Below are 21,722 nucleotides of genomic sequence, written 5' to 3'. Positions count from 1 at the left end.
TCCAAACGGAGCACATTTGGAGCACCCCGGGTCTGGTGTGACCTCCGTCAAGGTTCCCTAGTGTCCCGGCTGTAACGCCCTTTCGGGGTCGATGGCCATCGGTTGTAGAACCGAACCGATTCGGTGTGTTATTTACGTCTTTTGCACTAAATATTGCAGTTTCACTCGTGTAGCAGACACTGGGGCGGATAGAAGCATCGAAAAATTACACGTTCCCCTGTGTTAGCTGGTGTCACCGTAAAGTGTGGTTTAGATTTCCGAAGGTATCTCCAAATAAGAACGCTCGTGTGTGGCTAAATTTATTCCGACTTCGTGCAAACATTCGCAAACGCAGCGCAAAAAGGGAAAATCCCGACCCCGAACAAAAGCCCGCGTGTGATTGTGTCCGGTGCGAGTGCGTGTCGACGGATTCTGGGCGGCGATGCTGTAACCGTTGCCGTTAGGTTGGTTTGTGATACAACCGATACGCGTGTGTGTATATGGAAAGCAACGGCTAACGCGATCCAAGCAGTTCCGGAGACAATAGTGTTTTTGATTCTGGGAAACAGCGTTAGAGTCATACGTACTCCCGGACTCCAACAGTGGTGCGGTAGTATGTGAGCGGCGTGCTGGGACAGGTGTATCAAGATTAAGCGCGTAAGTTCCGAGACGTTCCGTGCGGGAGGTCTGTTCGAAGGTGCAGAGACACAGTGCGAGTACATCTCAATCCCCGAAGAGGGTTACCCGTGGCAAGATGCGTAAAGTTTGGCTCCTCGCCAGCGCCGTGCTGGCGTTTCTCAACTTTGTCAAATCGCAGGAAGTCGCACGGACACTCTACAGCACCAGGTAAGTGGTTTCTGCTCGATGAAGCAGAACAATTATACACTTCAGTCAAGTACCTAGCGTTGCTAGAATTATCGAAATGTGTGTGTGTTTGCGTGGTAAAAACTCCAATTTCTGATGCGAATTAGTGCTTTGTGGTTGAGGTTACATTTCGACAAATCTTCGGCTGCCGTTTGAATTTATGCGCCGTTTAAAGTGGTACCGGAAGATAAAAGCTTAAAGCTTTCGCAGCTCTCGAATAACCCGATAGAGAAACCGAGCACGTGTGTTTATGTCCGGAAGGACACGGCGAGAAGAGTGGTGCATTCGCGTCTCGGCTGAGTGCATCTCGTACGGCCGTTGTCGCCGTATTATTGTTGCAACCCTCACGTATCGATCGCCGCGTAAACTGTATTTCCTCGAGACGAAGAGCTAGAGTAAAGCTTGTTGAGGACCTTGTGTGGTTATAAGACATGAAAAAAAAGATCATCCTTCCGGGCTGTGCGACTCTGTAGCGGCAGTAGCAGAAAAAGAAGAAGTGTAACAACCGAAAAAGTTATTACCTTGGGCCACAGTCACACTGGCGTTGTGGTTCGAAAAAATGGTAGCCAAACAGTCAAATATTGACCACCGTTACCACAAACGCTGCCCGATCGCACGGGTGACGCTAATGGGTGCGCGCGCTCGCTCGCGATGATCTATGCGGCTTTTACTGACCTTTATGCCCCACCTGATGTTTCGACGATCCACGGTCAGATCGAATGGGGCTGTATGTTTTAGATGCGCTGGCTTCTATCACAAGTCAAGCCTTACTTCCTTCTGCTCCATGATGCTGACGATCAATTTCTACCGGGTGTGTATGGTTGTTCTCGATCGTTTAGATCTTTCAAGCGACCGTTTCTTTTAGTAGGCTACGAAATTGAGAGAAAAAAAACTTCCCAACACTTAACAACCGTGAACAATTGGCATCGATTGACAATGAATGGGTGATCGTTGTGCGATCGTTGACTTAAGCAAACAGCCAGTAGTTTGCCTGCTGTCAGCATAAGTTAACCCCCTTGAACTTATGAGGTGATTGTACAGCGGATCCTTTCGATTTGCGGTGTGAAGATGTCACCGCAAACACCCTTGTGCCGGTAGAAGAGGAAGTAGTTACATTTGTTTGTGTTATTATTCCTACGGTAGTAATTGTTCACTCACGAGTTGTCAAAAAGGTCGCCAAAAAAAAATCTCCGACCGTGTCAATCAACGATCAAGAGGATCGGTTTTTACGCTGCGGAATGGAAGCATCTGTTTCGCAAAGCCAGTGTCTCGAACTGGGGAGGTTCTAATTGATGTGTGCAAGGGTGTAACATCTCCCGGTTCACAGTAGGTTACAATTTTGGATGTTTCATCTCAATGACTAACAGCGCCGTTGTGCAATGGATAATGCTGTGCTACAATAACAGAAACGATTTATTAACGCACCGCATGGGGAGCGTTTTTTTTAAATCTCCTAACAAACTGAAGGTTAGTGCGGTCAGATGTGCATTTTACGCGAGCTGTCAGAATGTTCAGTACAAGTCAGCTAGCCATGTGAAGAGAGAAAAAAAAAACCACACTGAATGAATGCTGTTATTCACTGATCGTGCGTCAATTGGAGGGATTTGGAATACGCCGCCAGAAGTGCATGAATTATGCGCGTGCGCCAAGAGTGATACAGTGTCGACCTTTGAGCACATTTTTTTTTCAATGACGCTTCCACAGGAATGCGATAGCATTGATCACGTGTTGATAGAAATGATTTGCGTATGGGCAGATTTGCTAATTAAATCCACCATGCAAACGATGTAATTATTAGCCAAGCTAAATTAATCGGTAGTTACGTTTAGTGTAGCATCAGGTCAGATACGATCAAGAAAATTGAGTACGAGGTGTTTGTGCAAAATCAATTTACATGTTACTTCGGCGGGTCACGGTTCGATGACCACCGCCGTTAATGTATGTTTTCTTAACATTTGATGATTTTGCACACTTTTCGCGATTTGCACTTGTGGCTGCCGTGAAGCAGACGGACATGTTTGTTGATCATCTTCTTCAAATTTGCCCGAGCTGTATGGGTGTTAAAGTATTTAACAAAGGCGAGAGGAAAACGGAATCCACAAAATGTGTGTATCCTGTAGTGTTGGGCGGGGAACAAGAGCCATGGACTTATAGTAATAAAATAATAATACCGAATTATTCCTCCCCACTTTTCGATTGCGTCGGAATTTTGTATGAGCATATGTTCGCCAGAAAAAAAAACGGGTTTCTCCTTTCTGGTTTTGCAAATTTCGGGGAGATTCCAAAAATATCTGTTTGCCAATCACTTCAGCCCCCGGCCGCCCCGGATCGGTGGGTTTGGCGGGTAGAATTTAAATTTACTGCGAAATGGGTGTTTGGGAAGTAAAGTTAGCGCGTGTTAAGCCTTTGAAGAAGTTTGGATTGGACACTACCACCCGGCGTGTTGTTCGATAAGGAAGTGTTTGATTATTGCATCATTTCCTTTGTGTTCTACATTTCATCGTCTGGCACGTTTGGTGGTAGGCATGGAGGATGAAATTTGAAAATCATTATTTGAATTAATATTATTGCAGTATGATTCTGGTTATAAAAGGGTTTTAGAAGCTTCAAATGGAAAAATTGGAGCAAATTCGAGATTTGTTTTTAGATTGAACTGCAATATGTTGAGGATGATACTTATGGAAGATACTTGGTATACTTCTCAAGGATTTGTAGGCAAAAATCAACATTGTGTAAAGAATTCTCAACTGACTTACTTAAAGCTTTGGAGTTGATTCTTTGTGAACCTGGAACATAATTGGTATCAGCTTAGAAAAGTTCCAAAAAATGGGAAGAATTCAAGAGATCTGCATCGACACATTCTAGTTCAACTTGAAAACACTCCAGAACTGCCAATTGAATGCACTAACCCTGTAAGATCCATTAAAGAAAATGCAATTTGTGATAGCTCGTGATTTTTCGATTTGAGACTAAACAAAGCACAGGGAATTCCTTACTGAATGGGGAAAAAACAATCGTAGTTTTATGGAGATTGCATGTGCATGCTAATTAAACCATCAACGGGATGAATGTATGAATAGGTGCAGGACTGTGCAGTTAGGATTCCCCAGCTGTGGTGTGGATTCCTCCCACCGGCCTAGCTCGAAACATTCAGAGCATCTTATCTACCGTACATAACATTAAAGAGCACACACCGATCGGGATCGTTTAACCCTATCATGGCGCAGTATAGTTACGGCCCCGCCGGTTAGCATCGTTTACCACACATTTAGTCTAATAAATTGTGCATTCCCGTGCGATTTGAAAGCTCGCCACGGAAATCGGAACGATTCCGCACTTACATTACGCTGATTTATACACGCATGATGAACATTATTTTGACTTTTAGTGTTGGATGCTGTGAAAGATTAATTACCGCAACGCTCGGTGCCGGGTGGAATAATAAATCACAGACACATCATCAGACTGATGACGCCGTGGGCAACGGTTGCAGATTTTTTGCTGTTGTTGCGCATTTAATTTCGCACGTTTTCGCACCAACACCGTGGCAGTTATGGAACTGTCCGCTGTTTCACACCTTTCTTTCTAATGCATTCCGCGTGTTGATTCTAGATGACCTACAATAACGCACAATAACTCACGCTTGTACCGTTTCGCAGATACGACAACCTGGACATTGACACCATTTTGGGGAGCAATCGGCTGGTGTCGAACTACGTCGACTGTTTGCTCAGCCGCAAACCGTGCCCACCGGAAGGCAAGGACCTGAAACGTAAGTATTGTTTGGTGGTGGTTCGGTTTAGCGGAGAAGCCACGTCTGTGTGAGGGACTGTTGATTTATCTCATTGACCCGATTGAGGCTGACTGTCAGCAGAGGCTGTGGTGCATTGTTTAAAGGGCTAGTCATCCTCTATCAGCAGGTCGTAATTATTGTGAATTTAAAAGTTCTAATTTGATATTATGATTAAATTAAAAATGAAACCATGCCAAGGTTCATCATAAAGAAGCATTCAAATTAATTTTGATAAGTTAATATATACACCTTGATAGCATCCCATCCCTTTTCCGGAGTGCCCACGGCATAATTAGGTTTCTAAATGTTGCACACATACGTTAGCAATTCTACTTACACCCTCAAAAAACGCATCATGGCGTGCAGTTTAACCCAATCGTTGTAGTGCACCAAACATGCAATGGTGTTGTGTCGATTTGGCAGCTCAAAAGTATTGCCCTATAGGCGGCTCGTGTGTTTACGTCATAAGCTACCGATCGAGAGAAAGGAAACTAAGGTGTTTCTTGCTGCCAGTGCGAGTAGTGGAATGTGGTCAACGATTAAAAAGCAATATACTTTCGCTTCGGTCGTGTAGGTGTTTGCTGGGTTCGTCGCTTTGTGTGCGTACGAACGTCCTTGGCCTTGGTGAGGTTTGTTGGGCGGGTATTTTAGGAAGGTACGATGGCTTAAACCATCGTCCATCGTATTGGCCCTTTCGTTCGCTTAGGAATGAACGCAGTGCCACGCTTGTACCGATTGGGTCTTTAATTCCCGGTTACCCTCGTCATTATTCTAATGGTAGCCATCATCGTCGGTGGGGTGTTGGCAGCCAGTCGTCGGATAATTTGTATCCATTTACTGAGGTAGCACCGGCTCGTGGGGAACCTTTTGCTTTCCATAAGCCTGCTTTATTCTATTACTTAGTGCTAGCTGGGTAAGGAAAATGGAGCAGAAAATGCTTAAAAAATTGCCACTTTAATCCTTAATCGAACGAAAGGGTTTCGTTGGGTGCTTGCCAGTAGCGGGAAAAAGGTTAAAAAAAGGAAACCATTTCCTTCCTTACGTTGCTTATCGATCGCTCAGCGTAGGAAAAAAGGTAAGGGAAACACCGATGGCTGTAATACAAACAAATCACAGCACTGTGAGGTTAAGTCCCGTTCGGTGGCCAGTTTGACCGTCGAAGGTTAAGAGTTTAGCTATCCCTTGAACGCTGTTTTCTGACCCATACGAAGGGAAAAATGAATCGCAGCTAATTAGCATAACTACCGTTGGAACGGTCGGTGCTTTTCTCGCTGTGAAATAGATGAGAATTCAGATGAATCGTTGTACCTACCTTACCTAGAGTTATCTTGACCAGGGGGTGAGTTGTGTGTCTACCGTATTTTGCATACCACTAACGGGGCGCATTTGTTATGCGTTCAAAAAAGCGCGCCAAAAACACAACCATCCCTGGGGGATGGTAAAAGGTGTTGAAGAATGGAGTGTCCAAACCTAGTGCCGGTGGGGGAGTAAAAGGTTTGGAGCAAAACAAAAGAAGGCGAAAAAGAGAAATTGCGTATTAAAGAGAAAAAGAAATGGGTTGAGCAAGGCAAAATACGATACGCGTGCTGATTTGTATGCGTAACGCGTACCGGTTGTAAGGCAAGATGCAAACGTGGGATCGACGCGTCCGGGGGAAAGCGAAGGTGGAATGTTTGTTTATTTTATCATATTTCTATTAGCGAGACCTTGGTAGGAATGCAGGATGTAACGAAGCCGGAATTCCACAACCCCCTTAGCCAGTGTTACAAATTTAAGGGGAATTTTCGCCACTCCACGGATAGAATTTATGAAACCAACGCGAAATTGCTTCCTGTATTACAGCAGAGACCCATTTCACACGTTTCATGCTGTGACAAAATCACACCCAGCGGTTTGCCGCACCGAGTGACATTATAATAACAAGAGCTCCCCGAGGAACTGGTTAGCAAGCGCTTCCGGACCGCTATCTGGAGGTGTGCACACAAGTGAAGAAAAAAAAACCTGATCTGCAAGAAAACTACGCCGTTAAGTCGATGCCATTCCGTAGTAGCAGCACAAAGTAGTCCACCAGAATCGGTGCAGGCATATAGATAGCGCGTGCACAAAACGGCCGAGATAAACCCGCAAGAGGGTAGATAGCTCCCCTGGGGGAAATGAACGGAGTTGTTGGTGAGGAGGAGGACGGGGCCCCAGGTGACAATATGGGACGTGCAAAGACTTAAAGAGAAAGTTTCTGCGGTCGGCAGCACCCGGGCACGAGGTTGTCGTTTTGCGGGTGTTTTGTTTACTTTGATCGTGTCATCCATCGTGCTGTCCACGTCCTAGTTGCCGGGCATAGGGATGGTCGGCGTTCGTTGCAGCATTCCTTCATCGTTCATCGTCGTGCCCTGATGAGGGTGTGTATTTTCGGTGCCGTCCCAACGCAGCTTGTCGCAGCCCATGAAGCCGATGAAGCCCCTTGATGACTGTGGCTTTTACGCCTGGGTTAACCGTAGCCCTAGCGGTATGTCGTGTTAAAGCTTCGGAGGATGTTCGTTGCCCGGTTGGAGCGCACAGCCTAGTAGCGGGGCGCGAGACAAGGCCACCCTCTTTACATATGTAATTGGAGGCAAAGTGAATAACAAACAGGCCACACCGAAACCCATCCCCTGGGGGCAATGGCAGACCATCCCGTCAACAATGGAGACTGTGGGCGGAATTAACACGCGCTGACGGTTGTAAAGCCGGAGGGTTAGTCGGTTCGGGAAAAGTAGTTTAAAGGACGGTACCGGTTGGAGTTGGGAGCTACTGGGAATGTGTATTAAAACGTTGTAATTCCTGGTAGACCCTCCGGGGGAACGGTTTGAATAAATGAAAGCTGTAAAATACAGTGTAAGCGTAACACATTCAGCCGTAAAGTACGGTTCCTTGTTTATCCTGATTCGCTACTGCTGAAAATCCCACAAAATAGAGTTACGAAAACGTGCTGCACATACCTTATTTCATTAAAACTTAATGAAGGTGGCACCAGTTACTGTGCGGCCGAAACCGAACTGATTAAAATTCAATATGAATTCTGGAACTGCTACTAAGCACCGTAGTATCTGCAGCGATAATAAACCACTCACAGTGTGTGTGAGTTCTTTAAAACGGGATCTTCTCTTCAAGATTGCTCATCAATCCTTATCGTTAGTGATGATCTCTACATGGGACCATTAACGCAGTAACAGCAATGCTAAAGCGTTAAGCGAATCGTGGTTCGGTAAACGATTTATTATGATTAACCTCTTTTAGCCTCCATTAACGGTGATGGTGGATATGTAGCTAGGGTGCACAATTAAAAGTCAACCTAGTTGCACTTTTGCAATCCGTCCGCAGACCCTTGCCTGAAGTTAGCTTGTAGTCATCCCGGACAATACAGTGCGTTCCAAAATAATAGCGTCACATTGCTAATTATATGAAGCGATACTATCAATAATAATTTAAATGTAACGCAAATTAACAAAAAACAAAATGAGACAATTCTCTCTTGAGGAATAAGTTTAAGTTGTGTTTTCTAGGCGAAATGAATGATAGATTGTTTATTTAAAGCTTGAAAGACAAAAAAAGACACAAGAGATGTAATAATAGTCCACTTTGAAACTAGCAATCAAATTAACGATAGCAGCAGGATAGTTATTCAATTCGGAAGTAGAATTAATTTGTCATTGGGTGTACTTAGAAAATGTTATTGAAATTTAAGATAAGGCAGTATAAAATAATTCTAAAGAAGTTTTCACTTACTTAAAAAGTTGGGCCTACTACGCCTTTTCTGTCCATGTGGATGATCTTATGGGTCGGGTCGTTCTGTGTCATTCTCATTACATGACTATCCCACTGGAGTCAGGCGAGTTTAATCCGCTGTACGACAGTAAGCTCGTCGTAAAGCTCATAGACAACCTTTTCAAAGAGATCGTCATTGCAGACGCTCCTCCTACTGATTTCTGACTAATTATTGACTATTGCGATGTTTTTATCTTAGTACGAAAAGGACAGAAAAACGATTGGATGCGGCTATAATTTTAGCACACAGTGTAGTGTCTGTGTACAGGTTTTCTATAAGTCGTCGTGCGTGCACTTACGCCGATTGCATTTTAATGCAGAAAAGCTTTGGCATGTATCTTTAATAGAAGCAGCATCAACTTGCACGGTGAATATCTCACGAAAACGTTGTCATACACATACGAGTAGACCTTCGCTATTCTTCCACGACAACTGCTAGTTTTGTTTTGTTGATTCTTTCGAGTACAATGCACACAACCCGCCCGATTCGTTCTAGACAGGTGGTGCCTATGCAATTTTATCTCACATTAAATGGTAATTTACGAACGTCATCTCAAGCACGACGTTGCGCACCCCCCACACCCACCGTATGGCATCTGTCGGAAACGGGTTCTGATGGCAACGTACACCGGTACCTGTTGCTGGAAGATGCACAATGCTGTCCAACTACCTTGATGCTAGCGTCTCCCCTTACGAGAGGAAACCGTTTGTCACAATCGCAGATCAAGTGGTTTTGCCAACGGAGAACGCAGCTCAAAGTGCAGTTGCTCCGAGCTGCATCAAGCGCACCGGTCGAACATGACGTCGGCTGTGTGTGTGTGCGTATTATATGTCAGCATTAACGAGCATACTCGGCAGGATGACCATTTCCGTACCACGATGGAGCATGATTAATCTGATGTGCCTGACGTGTGTGCAAAAGCAGGTACCAGTGAAGACATGGTGTCATGCCTTATTCTACTAGAATGTGGAAGAATTTGCTGGTCCCACCGCTACCGTGTGTGTATGTTTGTGTGTGAAAAACCACTTCCAATCTGGATGAGCTGGTGCCGAAAGCTCCAAAAGTGGTGGCACGTCGGCAACCACCTCTCAGTATCCCACTCGGAGACCACGTGCGGTGGTTCGGATGCTGAACGTTGAAGCGTTTATTTATGCATCCCATCCGGTTCTGTGGGATTGCTCTCATGACCGAAAGCTTGAAAGGGCATCCCGGGATATTGTGGTACCCGTTACTGGAACATACGGCTGTAGGGGTTGCGCATATGCACCTAGAAGAGCCATCATGGGTATTTCTGCCCATGGCAGGAACAGGAACAAAAAGCAGGAATTGATCCGCAGGTTACCTCTCGATTGCCTGCCGGTAACATTGCCGGGGCATACTGCTGAAAGCTGCGCACCATCGTTTGCACCACAGCTGCCCAGTCCCGGGAGCGGTCGTTAGACAAATTTAGCTTTTGTGGCTACGCTGCCCAGCCGAGTGTTTTATCAAATGGGCTAATGGGAGTGGTTAGATCGAGGCGGCAATTTACCTTTTCACAAAACCTCAAACACTGAACAATCGATGGTACTGCCATCGGGTCGTAAAGGTGATGCAGAATGTTCCACGGGGCATTAAGGTAACACATGTCGGTTGCACTTTGCGAATGGAATCAAAGCGGCAAGAATGATGATCCTAGCGCAGATTTGAAGCTAACGAGACGTGTTCGAATTTGTACAGGCATTTGAAGCTATTTCTGCAGTGCGTGTGGCAGAGCTTAAAGATTTGCCCTGCTTAATTTCATTGCATGCATTAAACAAAAGAAAAGCTTTAAAAAAACACACACTCCTTTGCCAGTCGAAAAGTCGAAAAGACGAGCTGCAAATGGCAAACTGCAGCTTCTGCCGAGTGCACCGGAACGGAGTTAGATTTGCATATATTCTCAGTCGCGATTTTGCATTTCACATTTGCAACACGTTGTCGCACGTTGCCGCAACAGTGCTTTGGGTGTGCCAAGTGGCATTGTGAACCTGTTGAGCAACTTTACGTGACACAGTGGGTGGCGGTGTGAACGGTAAGGGAGGGGGGGAGGTATGGCAGGAAACAAGATTGAAGTTTAATTTATTCTCCCCACAATCGGTTGTAAGGAAATCGGGCCAGGAGAGATGAAAAGATGGCTTTTCTTTCCTGAAGCGCATCGAATTGTGTAGTGGTGACTAATGTTTGGATGGGGTGCTGTTTGGTAAAGGATTCTAAGCACGTTTTAGATTCATAGTTTTGCTTCCTATTTTTAAAATATGACACATGACATATGTGGTGCAAGATTCAACTAGGGAATAGAGTAGTTACTTAAATGAAAAAAATAATGTAAAAAAGAATATGAAATCGACTTTCAGTAGAAATAATTACTGATTAATAATTTCAAAATGAAGTCTCGCAATTATTTTTCATACAAAGAGCTCTACCGTGTATTGAAATTACGTGTACGATCATTACCTCCCAGGAAACATCCACATTGTGCTCAATGCGAACATCACGAAACGAAAGAAGAGCTTATAATTAAGGAAAATTACAGCCCTATGTATCGGTTACAAGTGCCACCAACGTCAAGAGCACCGAACAAACGTATTTTACGACAAAACATTACGGGCCGTGCCATTTCAAAAGCGACCGCATGTAACGTCCACCCGACCCACCGAATGATCTGCCTAGTTTCCGTATTCAGTTGTAAGAATTCGTAGACCTTAAAGAGATGTTTCTGTGGCAGAACAAAAAAAAAAAAAAAACAGATCATCATAAGGATAAACCACAGCCATTTTGAAGAATGCTTCAGAATCTATGAAGGTATTTGGTTACGTTTTGGAATCGTTAAAGCGTTTCTGTATTTGAAGGGAGTGGATTTTTTTTTGTCTGTTTCAACCTGGATCATGGGAAAACCGCTCCATTCGCCGGTGGTAGGATTGGATTTGGTTAGAATTGTGTACAGCAAATAATGTACCGGCCCATTAACGAACCAAAGTCATTAAACGGTTTGCATACCTTCAAAGCAACATCGCCGATTCGGTACGCTTCATGCCTAGGCGGAACATATGCTACCAATTGTATAGAGGGGTTAAGAAGCATGAATTTAATCGCGGAATGACTCGGATAATGATGTAACGAGTGAATAATTAGAATTGTATCGTGTAAATGGATTGGTGTGCTGCTTGATCTAGTGTGCAGGTGATATTTTAGTTAGTGTCCATGGTTACTCGGTACCATGAGCAACTGGACAATATCAACTGATGAGCATTGTAGTGAGCAATTGAATTTAGTCACGAGAATTCACATGTCGTTAGCTATTCGTATAGCTCTTGAATGGTTGAGATAGAAATCTCGAGAAATTCGCAGGGTTTTTTTTGTTAAATTGTCAAAGTTGGAGACACTTCTGAATGTTGCATTTTTTCACAGTTTTCTCAAAAGATTTTCAAATTTTTCTGCAGAAAGTTTGGAACAGAATAGATTTTAGCTCGTCAATTTCCATAGAGGGAGAAGAATTTCAATTACCCGTCGTAAATTTTCAGAACAACTTGAAAACAGGCTATAAATGACTCCTATTTGTATAGCTATTGTAGTCTCCCTCACTCAATTCTCCAAAGCGGGTTGTTTGACCAATTACTAGTACTAGTGTTGTAGTTAGTGTACTGATACATATTTTTATCTTCTGACAGGTATTCTTCCGGAGGCGCTAAGAACCAAATGTGCTCGCTGTTCACCGATACAGAAGGAGAACGCACTGAAGATCATCACCCGACTCTACTACGACTATCCGGATCAGTACCGTGCGCTGCGCGAACGGTGGGATCCATCCGGCGAGTACCATCGCCGGTTCGAGGAGTATCTGCGCGGGCTGCAGTTTAATCAGATCGGCGGTAACGGTGGTACCATCGGTGGCGTGGGTAATACGATAGAGAGCGGTGGTAACGACCGGCCGGTAAGAAATGACCTCGATCGACAGCCCGCGACACAGAGCAGCAATGTGCAGACGATAGTGGTTAATCCGGCGCTGGCCGGCCAACCGAACGGCAATGCGAACACGCTGATTCCGATACCTTCCTCTCCAACACCTTTACCACCGTCAGCTGTAGCGCCCGCGACCGAACGACCTAGGCCCCCGGCACCGGTAGCACAAATTTTATTCCCTACCACTACCGACACTAGCGACACTAGTACTACCATCACTACTACCACCTCTACTACCACCTCTACTAGTACCTTCAATTCTGGACCACTAGAACTCACCAGTAACGCGCCGAATGCGTCTGTTCCCTCTAATACTGTTGCATCCTCTACTGCTAGCATACTTAGTCCTTCGGGTGGCGATCTTTCTCGTTTCGGCGTTGATACGCTGGATTCGACAGCAACGGCCGGACCCGTAGTACCGGTACCGGTAAATTACTATCTCAACATCACTAACGGTGGCTCGCTAACGCTTTGGCTCGTACACGTAACAATGGGTGACACTGGACACGCCGAACAGGAGGAGATGGCACACTAGATGTAGGACTGCAAATAAACCGTTTTCCACCTGCGGGAGAAAATGGGTTGCTAGACTGAATGCAAAACAAACAAAAAATGGTGACTTGGATGGGGTGTGTGCGTATATGCGCAGAAGTGTGTGTGTGAACGATAACGGATACCAAATATAGTACAAACACCGTGTAACCCTCATGATGCTTTTGTAGCTTTCTCTAACCTCTAACCTCTTTCTTTCGAGTAGCGTTGGCACTAACGGTAGGAATTCGTTTTCGCCCCAAAAACCCGATAACGTTCGCGAATGGTTGTGTTGCACTTTTTCGGAACTATTATTCCACCAGCTAGCGTACAGACCTGGTTGTTTACGAGTTTGACAGCCAACCCCCGGACGCCATGGGGTGTGAGTTTCCCAATTCCGGCAATGAGATAACAGTGTACATCGGTGTCTACCTTTACAGGTACGTTTTTCCGGTTCACTGAGCGTATGAGCAGATAGTTCGACAGCAGGATTAAACAGCATCGTTGCCCTTTTCGCCATTCGCTTGGTAAAGCGCATCGGGATTAATGGAACCGGACCTCGGCCGGATGCTCACCAAGCCTGAGTGGTGAATTATGACTGTTGATTGTTCGCTTGTTTTGCTGGGCTCGTGCAAAAAAGGGTCCAACTGATGAATCTATGGCAATCGTAAACATTATTTCCGAGCTGGGCATCATCAAGGGATGGTTTATCGCAAAGCAAAAGCGGTCGTGTTTACAATAGGACCGATAATTATTCGTTTAATTGACGTGCCCAGCGGGTGGATCGTTCAATGAAATATTCCCCCGTGTACGGCATTTCATCATTTCAACAATGCGCCCATGTTGTTGTTTGCAATCACATCGATAAGAGGATTTATTCATGTTTTGATGCCCGACGTACCGACAGGTTTCGATGCTCTTAATTAACACAAACGTCACTGGATGTCAATTGAGTGGTACCCCAATTTATGGCCTGTTTCGTCGAATGTTCGAAACAGCGCAGTATGAAACATTTATGTATCAATTCCACGTACTGGCGAATGCTTTACAAACGAAGAGTTCGGAAAGAAACATTGGTTTGGGAATTGGGGAAATTATCATCGCAATGTGCTTTTCTGTATTTTCTGCACAAACATTGCAAACTGTTATGTATCACGATGAAAGGAAGTGTTTTGTAATGAAAGGGTAAATAAAAATGCCGGATATTGTAATTCATCTGGAGAGGAAGGCTTCAAAAAGCGACAGCACAAGGTTCGCTTTGTTTGTCGTTGATTGAAACCATTTCGAGGGTGAAACGTGAGTTGATGGGTGTTTATTTTACGGACACAATTTTCATTTAGCTGTGATGGTTCTTTCATTAGCGATGTGTGCAATGGACGGGCCAAATGTTGCAGGGGTTTTATTGCACCGAAATGGAACGTGATAAGCTACTGATGGAGTAATTAAAAACCAGAAACGAAAAGTAGAATTAATTTCAAAGGAATTCTCACTCGTTATTTAAATATTGTAAGTAAGAATATGAGACTCCTACTTGTTTCCACTTGACAATGAGAAATAAATTAAATAAGGTTGACGAAAAAATAAATCCTCGTTGGAAGCGTAACACTGTACGGATGGCTCTTGTTGGCAGTCACTCGAAGCACACGTGAAGTGAGCGGATAAAAATCTGGGTCAAGAAACATCTAGTCACGCCACGACTGCGGGCATAAGAGTCGAAGAACAACACTTGCTATTCGATTGTGCAAGAATGTTGAAATAGCATCTCAAGAATGCAGTTTTACTTCCACTAGACCAGAGAATTGCATCGTGGAAACCGTTTTTCCCCCCCTCAAATATCTCATCAAGGGAAGCTAACCATCCAAAACTAGCGAAGGTGTGAACAAGTATTCGATCATTATCTCTACCGCGCGTTGCTTGTGGGCCGCATTGCACAACGTATCCCAAACACGGATCGAATTGAGGGCAAAGGTTATGGAAAAAAAAATCAACACTTCCTTTTAATAACAATGTTTCCATGCGTGAAATTCGATTACACTCGAGCCCCGTTGGAGGTTTGGCGCGGACGTTTGGGCACCCTCATTTGCGGTTGAATTAATTAACAAATTATCTCGTTTGCACGCGATCCAATTTTGTCTCGTTGCACCAAAACACGGCCACCATAAACATATCCACGCACCCGGCACCATGGTAAGGGTCCTTCCGGAACATTTACCCCGGACCGGCTAACGCTCATCACCTCCGGCACAGTGCACCGACACACCGAAACGGAGCGAGTGCAGCAAAATGACTTATACATTTTTGACCATTGCACCAACAAAAAAAAACCCCCCACTTCCCTAATTGGACAGGTTCCGCAAGGCTTTCTTCCACCATGGTCCACCAACACGGTCAGCAACGTCGCGCAATCGCTGCAGCCGGGCGCTACCACAACCGCACCATTCGGAACGGTTCGCCTAGACGAAGTTTCAACAGTTCCGCTATGGCTGGAAGCACAATTGGCACAACAAACTCTACCGGAACGACCGCAAGGATCGTTCGTCGATTTCGTCCCAACGGTCACCGTGTCGCCCACAACGTTCAACGCACGTCCCGTAGTTGATGGAGTTGGGTATCAAAATTTGGCCACCGCTGGTCAGCTTCCATTCCGGGCTTCGGTGTACGATGGTCCATCAACTACCGGACGAGTATTGGCCGGTCGTCGTCCCACGACGGACAATGGGTTTGATGAACTCCCCACGGTATATTGGTTTTTATTCCGCGAATGAAATTGACCTTTGCTTCCATTGGTGTGTGTGTGTGTGTGGTTCTGGTTGTAGTAGAGTTTGGAATGGGGAGTTGGAAGTTAGCGGGATAGTATCATTTGACTTTGGAGTTCGTCCAGCTGCTTGGTGTACTGATGGTGATGCCTCTTTGGTACAGAGTGGCACTACCCTTCCTTTTCCAGCAATTTGCCAGGTGGCTATCAGGTGGTTGGCATACGTTGTGATGTGATATTTGAGATGGAAAGCTTCCTGAATGCGCGGATACCATACGGAGGACAGACTTTTTAATGGAGTTTTTTATTTCCCGGTAGGCTCCACCACCGGTAGTGGTGAATCGATTCGGTGACGATGACGCCAACGGTCGACCGTCCATTGCACCAGTGCCCGCAGTGCCCGCAGTAACGACGACTACCACGACTACTACGCAGCGGCCTGTCACTACCACCGTGCGACAGACGCGGCCCGCTACCCGTCAGACGACGACTAGAAATACTCAGCGTACAACGACGAGATTTGTAAGTATCTTGGGCAGCCGGCGGGGTAATTACTGAGAATTACTGTTTACAGGTGCAGGATATCCTTGACGTTCGATACACGACTGAAGGTTTTTACCTGTAATTAACCCGTTTCGATCGTTTATTTTTAATAGAGTTTTAAAATGTTACCACTAATAACGAGGGACAATTAATTAGTTTAACTCAAGTTGACTGTTACAATGATAATAAACAAACAGTGAACAGACTTTAACAAACAAACAAACAAATCAAAAATGAAATTTTCCCTTTTGGCAACACCAACACGACCAACACCGTTCTCACTTTCGCAGATAACGCGAGTGCCACAGACACCGCCACCAACACGTCCACCCACTATCTTCACGACGACGAGGACGTCGACCATTGTACAACAACGACCACCACAACCGTCTCCGGCACAACAACAGCCAATACTACCACCACCACAAACATATCCAACAATAGTATACGAGCGTCCACAGGCTCCACCGAGAGCCAGTCCACCACCACCACCACAAGCACTACCACCCACGGCTAGACCTTTCTACGTACCACAGGAGCCACCCCGGACGCCCTCGACGCAGTACGGGGTCCCGACCACCCCGGACAGCATTATTGATCATTTCTTTGTTCCACCATCGCAGGCCGCGAACCCACCGATCGTGGGCCTCTGGAACCAGCTCGGCACGAAGATAGCCGATACGGCGGACGCCATTGCCGGCATGCTGAAGAAAACGGTCGATGTGCTGGTAACGAGCCACATCCAGTCACACCAGCGGGCACTCCGACGTATCTAGTTGCTGTTCTTGGCTTTCCAACACCGCTCCCTCCCTCCCCCCGTCCACTCCCACAATGACTTCCGCTCAGCAGGACGTTCCAGGAAAACACCCCCCCCAGAAAGGATCCAGAACAAGAAAAAAAAGCGTGAACAGGGTGCAGGGTGGTTTTTCTTGTTGTTGAAAATTATGTGAGAATGCTTGCCGTTTTAGGCATTAGTTTTCCATCCATAGAATATTATCTCCATGTATGTAATGTAGCGAGTGTGACGTGTGTGGAAGTCGAACACACCCCGACCGTGAAAGCACATCTCCTTGCCCCGTGACCGTGAAAACTTCCCCCCCGAACTTCAACCCGTACCGGGAAACGGTCGAGATAATGCATCAAGCTCCTCGTAACGTGTCGAGTGCAGGACAAGCGTGAAACCGCCACCGGGTTTCCTTCATTTTCAAACATCACAAACACCCACTAGACCGCTGGTGGTTGTTATCCGGAAATCAAGATCAAGCAATTCTTCTGTGATTGAGCGTATAGAGTGATAAAATTATATGCGTATTTACTGTTTGTTGTGTCGTAGATGAGTATTACAAACCATCTCTTTCTTATCTTATATCCCTATCGCTCGTGCGGATCATGCTCTTATCGTCCCATCTCAAAACTTCGTTTTGAATCCGAATGTGAAATTGCAGAGCAAACCATTAATGACATACTACAGGGTGAATTTTAAAAGGTTCATGGAATATAAACGTATCTTATGTTACTATTGAATAAAGAATATATAATATATCGAGTAACTTTATCTCTGGTGGGAGTTGTTAGCATTGGGAGTACATAAACTGTTGCAAAAGAACAACTCTAGGCACAATGTTGAAAGAAATGAGCTCCACTTGTTCCAATGTTGTTACCGTTTATCTTGTAACCGCTTAAGGGCGGACGGTGTGGGAAAGTTTTTGGAAACAATTTTCCTAGAGCGTCCCCGCAAACCATTTCGTTGCGTCCTTCGTTCGTCTCTTTCTAGCTCCTATCATGATTATTGGCTTCCGGTAGGGAAGCTGGCGGAACGTTGGCACAGTTTGCAGCAAAACCAAGACATCAAGTAGGCAAGTGGTGTGGACGCTGAAAATGGAACCGAGGCGAATAAAATGAAAAGAAATAAATAAAATTCATCCTTTCGGTGTGCACACCCGGGCAACAAATTGAAGCGTGAGCAATCAAATCATAGTGAGATTTGGATTATACTTTTCTTTCGCTTTACTTTCTTACCACTTTACCGACGTCCGCCTGCGTTATCGTGGCGTTTTAACGTTCGGTTGAATATTTCATTTTTCTCTCGTGAGTTTTCTCGGGGTGGGGTTTTTTTTTGGCGGAAAATGAGAAGGGGAAGAATATTTCATTCTTTTCTCATACACCTTTCCCTACGTTGGTGCCGATGGTGGCTCATAACTCTACTGAAGTCATTCGGTTTCTTTTGCGCGTAGAGCGAATCTAACAGCATGGGGGGTTTTGAGGCCACACAATCAAGCTAGCAACGGTGAGCAATCAAATAAAGCTGAAGTGCTCGTTCCATTACCGGTTCCGGATGCGGAAGAACGCAATCTGACGGACGACCGTTGCACACAGGTTGCTAGATTGGGAAGCTAACTTTTGTGCTCCGGTTACCCGGTTGCAGCTGGTGTGAGTTCCATGTGTGGAAGAAACCATAAAATTCGATCGCTGTTCATGTCACCTTGAATGCTGCGTATTGGTCTATAATTTACAAAACAGAAAGCAAATATTCATTTCACATGTTTTAAACTCATTTTAAAACTTGTTTTAAAATGTACGATCTTGTTTCAGTAGAACTTTTGCTTCGGTAAATGGAAAGCAACACAATATGTGTTATGCACATTGCCTAAGCACAGGCGTTCTCGTGTTGGTTTAAACAATGACGCATAGATGGCGCTTTTCGGATAATTTGAATTTGAGGATCATAGTATAAATTGTATTTATTTGCTTATTTTAAGTAGTAAGGAAATCATTTTCTTCAATACATCTTATTCAAACTATACGGTTGGCACATAAACGCATAAATTTCCATTACGCAAATGAAACCGCGCCGGTCTGTTTGGAAACTTTCTTACGGGGAAGGTTGAATGTGAATGGCGGCTTAAACGATCCCAATCGCTCACCAGCAGAAGATTGAAAATTGCAAGACATTCACGAGTTGGTTGAAATTTTGACGGACAATTCACTTACCGGCTCTCTAACAATCGTCGATGGGAAGAAAACATGATGTGCGGGAAAAAGTTTTGAAACGCAATTTTGCTGATGCAGGTCCGGGCGTTAGGTGGCCATGAAAGTTTGGAATTAGATGGCACTGAGGCGCTGGGCCTGTTTTGTCGTAGGGCTTGTGCGGGGAGGGTTCTGAAAGCGGAAGAGTAGAGTCATTGGAAAAGTTTGCCAAATGCAGAAGGTAATTGCTTTCGGTTTAGTACACTCGAACAGCTGAATGTACAACGGTAATTTAAACAATATTTTTAACAATAATGTAACATTTTGATCGTTGTTCTCCCTTGACGCAAGAGGCATTTGAATGCCATCAGTTCGCACAGGAAGATGCGACCAGCTTGCTGAATATTTATTATGCAGCATGTGAGAAAGGACACACGTGTGGTGTGGATATGTTTTATTTTACTTTTGTTGAGCATCGTATTGCAAATTCCATCCATCAGGTGGGATTTACGTAGCTACTGGCGCTGATACTCTGCTTTCTCGAGAACTATCCCAATCCACCGGGCGGTGTACGGTTAGTCGATGCAACGAACAAAGCGAAGCGGCCAAGAAATGCGAAGAAGAACACATATTGAAATTCCCGTCAGCTTGGCTGCATTCGTTCACAGTGGTAAAAGGGTGAACAAAAAAAACAAACCAAACTCCAGAGAATTCCCTTCCACTCTGATGTGTAGGACACGTGTGTGTGAGTGCGTGTGCCTGTGGAGAGAAGGATGGTGAAAATCCAACTGATTACAAATCGTCTCGTACGGCGATGGACGCCGGCTTTTGGGACGAATGCTGGTCGTATGCGTCACATTTCGGCGGTGTGAGGCGAATGAAATATTTATCAGACCATGTTGCAGATTGCGGATAGAGCAAAGCAACGTGTCCGTGTTTCAAGAAACGGATGTAAAAGGAAGGTTACAAAAATCCATAATCCTCGGTCCAGACACTTTTCCATACCAGCGCTGCTGGTGGTTCCATTCGTGTATGGAGATGAGATTACATCACGATATGCTGATTGGATGCCGGCGGAGATGGAGAAAGAATTTGTTTCAGCTTATAGTCAGGAAAGCTATTTTTTGTCATTGCTATTAAAGAGGAGAAATTATAAAGCTAATTCGGAAGGAATGAATTCTGTACCGATTCAACCCAACACTAGCATGCATAATCGATTGTTCACAAGGAACAATGGTTCAATGGTCCAATCGAAATGATTGTTTCGAACGATCGTGTTCCTCCATTAGTCGCGCTGACTGGTGCGCGTCTCCCAGTGGCCTGGGAGTCAATCGCCAGCCATCGGTTAGGCTAATGAGCGCCGGTCTATGATGCATTAGCATACACCGTAGCTACCGCGCACTGATGAACCTGGACCGCATAATTATCGTTAACAAAATAGTACAATTGTTGTAGCGCGTGTGGCTGTGGAGCCGACATTCCAGTACCCGCTGCCATCGGGGGTTTGCCTAATGTGTGCCAGGGCACGTGGAAAGTGTATGGGAAACAAAAAAAAAACTGGAGGAAATGTAATCCCGTACCCGCGGGAAAGTGCAATCACATGCGGGCGAGAGCGCCGCTCCAATGTGTGATGAGCAAAGCAAATAGAATCAAACGGTTCGTTCCATTTCCGTTCGGGGCATTTCCAGCTTTACCATTTTGTGTGCAAATGATTCCATTTCCCTGAGCAAACCTGATTGCGGTGATATGGCGTACTAATTTTAGAATACAATTTTATTGAAGATAAGGGCGAAAAGTAGACTAATTCTATTATTCAACACAAAGAAACATGTTACCCCCTTCCAGGGGTTTGTCATTCGTTTTGGGGTGTTTCCTTTCACACCTTTATCGATCGTTTTTTTTGTTATACAAATGGTGGGATTTCCACTGACATTACGAAAACTTAAATCGAAAACGATTTGCTTGCGCGATTTGCTTCCCACCATCACACATTCGTCTACGACAAGGTTGATGTGACTCGATCCACCTCGCTCATAAAACAGTGCAATGGAAAATCGAGAAGCTACAGGCGTGGGGCCAATTTGGGATTTCCCCAAAACCTATTCCACCCCCTTCCATCCTATCGACGGCACCAACAACCTTCGTCAGAAAGGCACCATTCTCAACAGCCTAAAAAAAAATGGCGCCTGTAAACACAACACACACGATACATGCACGTACGCGGCGAAAAAAACACTACCGACATGGTACAATATTTATCCACCGTTTGGCGACATATAAAAACAATCCGGGGGCAGTTTTCTTTCAGCACCACAACAAAAAAAAGAACGAAACACGAAAAAATGAAACAAAAAGAAAAACACGCCAAACACCCCAGCAGACAGTCGAACGAAGAATTGTAAAAGTTACTCAACCACCGGCGTGCTTTTCCCCGGGCCGCGGGGCTGCGGGCTCCGGGAGTTTCCAAACATGATGACACATGATGATAACAATGAGTACTTCCATACATG

General features: G+C 45.1%; 1 protein-coding gene across 1 annotated transcript; it reads left to right on the top strand.

The window, feature by feature from the left end:
- The first annotated feature begins 733 nt into the window (after window positions 1-733).
- LOC128716307 (uncharacterized) lies at window positions 734-17,021 on the top strand. Its single transcript, XM_053811226.1, has 6 exons — window positions 734-825; window positions 4,503-4,615; window positions 12,125-12,576; window positions 15,296-15,685; window positions 16,021-16,224; window positions 16,869-17,021. Exons 1-6 carry the CDS (start codon window positions 734-736, stop codon window positions 17,019-17,021), a joined length of 1,404 nt encoding a protein of 467 aa, XP_053667201.1.
- Window positions 17,022-21,722: the final 4,701 nt, after the last annotated feature.

Source organism: Anopheles marshallii, chromosome 3 (assembly GCF_943734725.1).
Source record: "Anopheles marshallii chromosome 3, idAnoMarsDA_429_01, whole genome shotgun sequence".
NCBI classification, from domain to species: domain Eukaryota; kingdom Metazoa; phylum Arthropoda; class Insecta; order Diptera; family Culicidae; genus Anopheles; species Anopheles marshallii.
The sequence above is the reverse complement of the archived record's forward strand: the minus strand, read 5'-3'. Positions and strand labels throughout refer to the sequence as shown.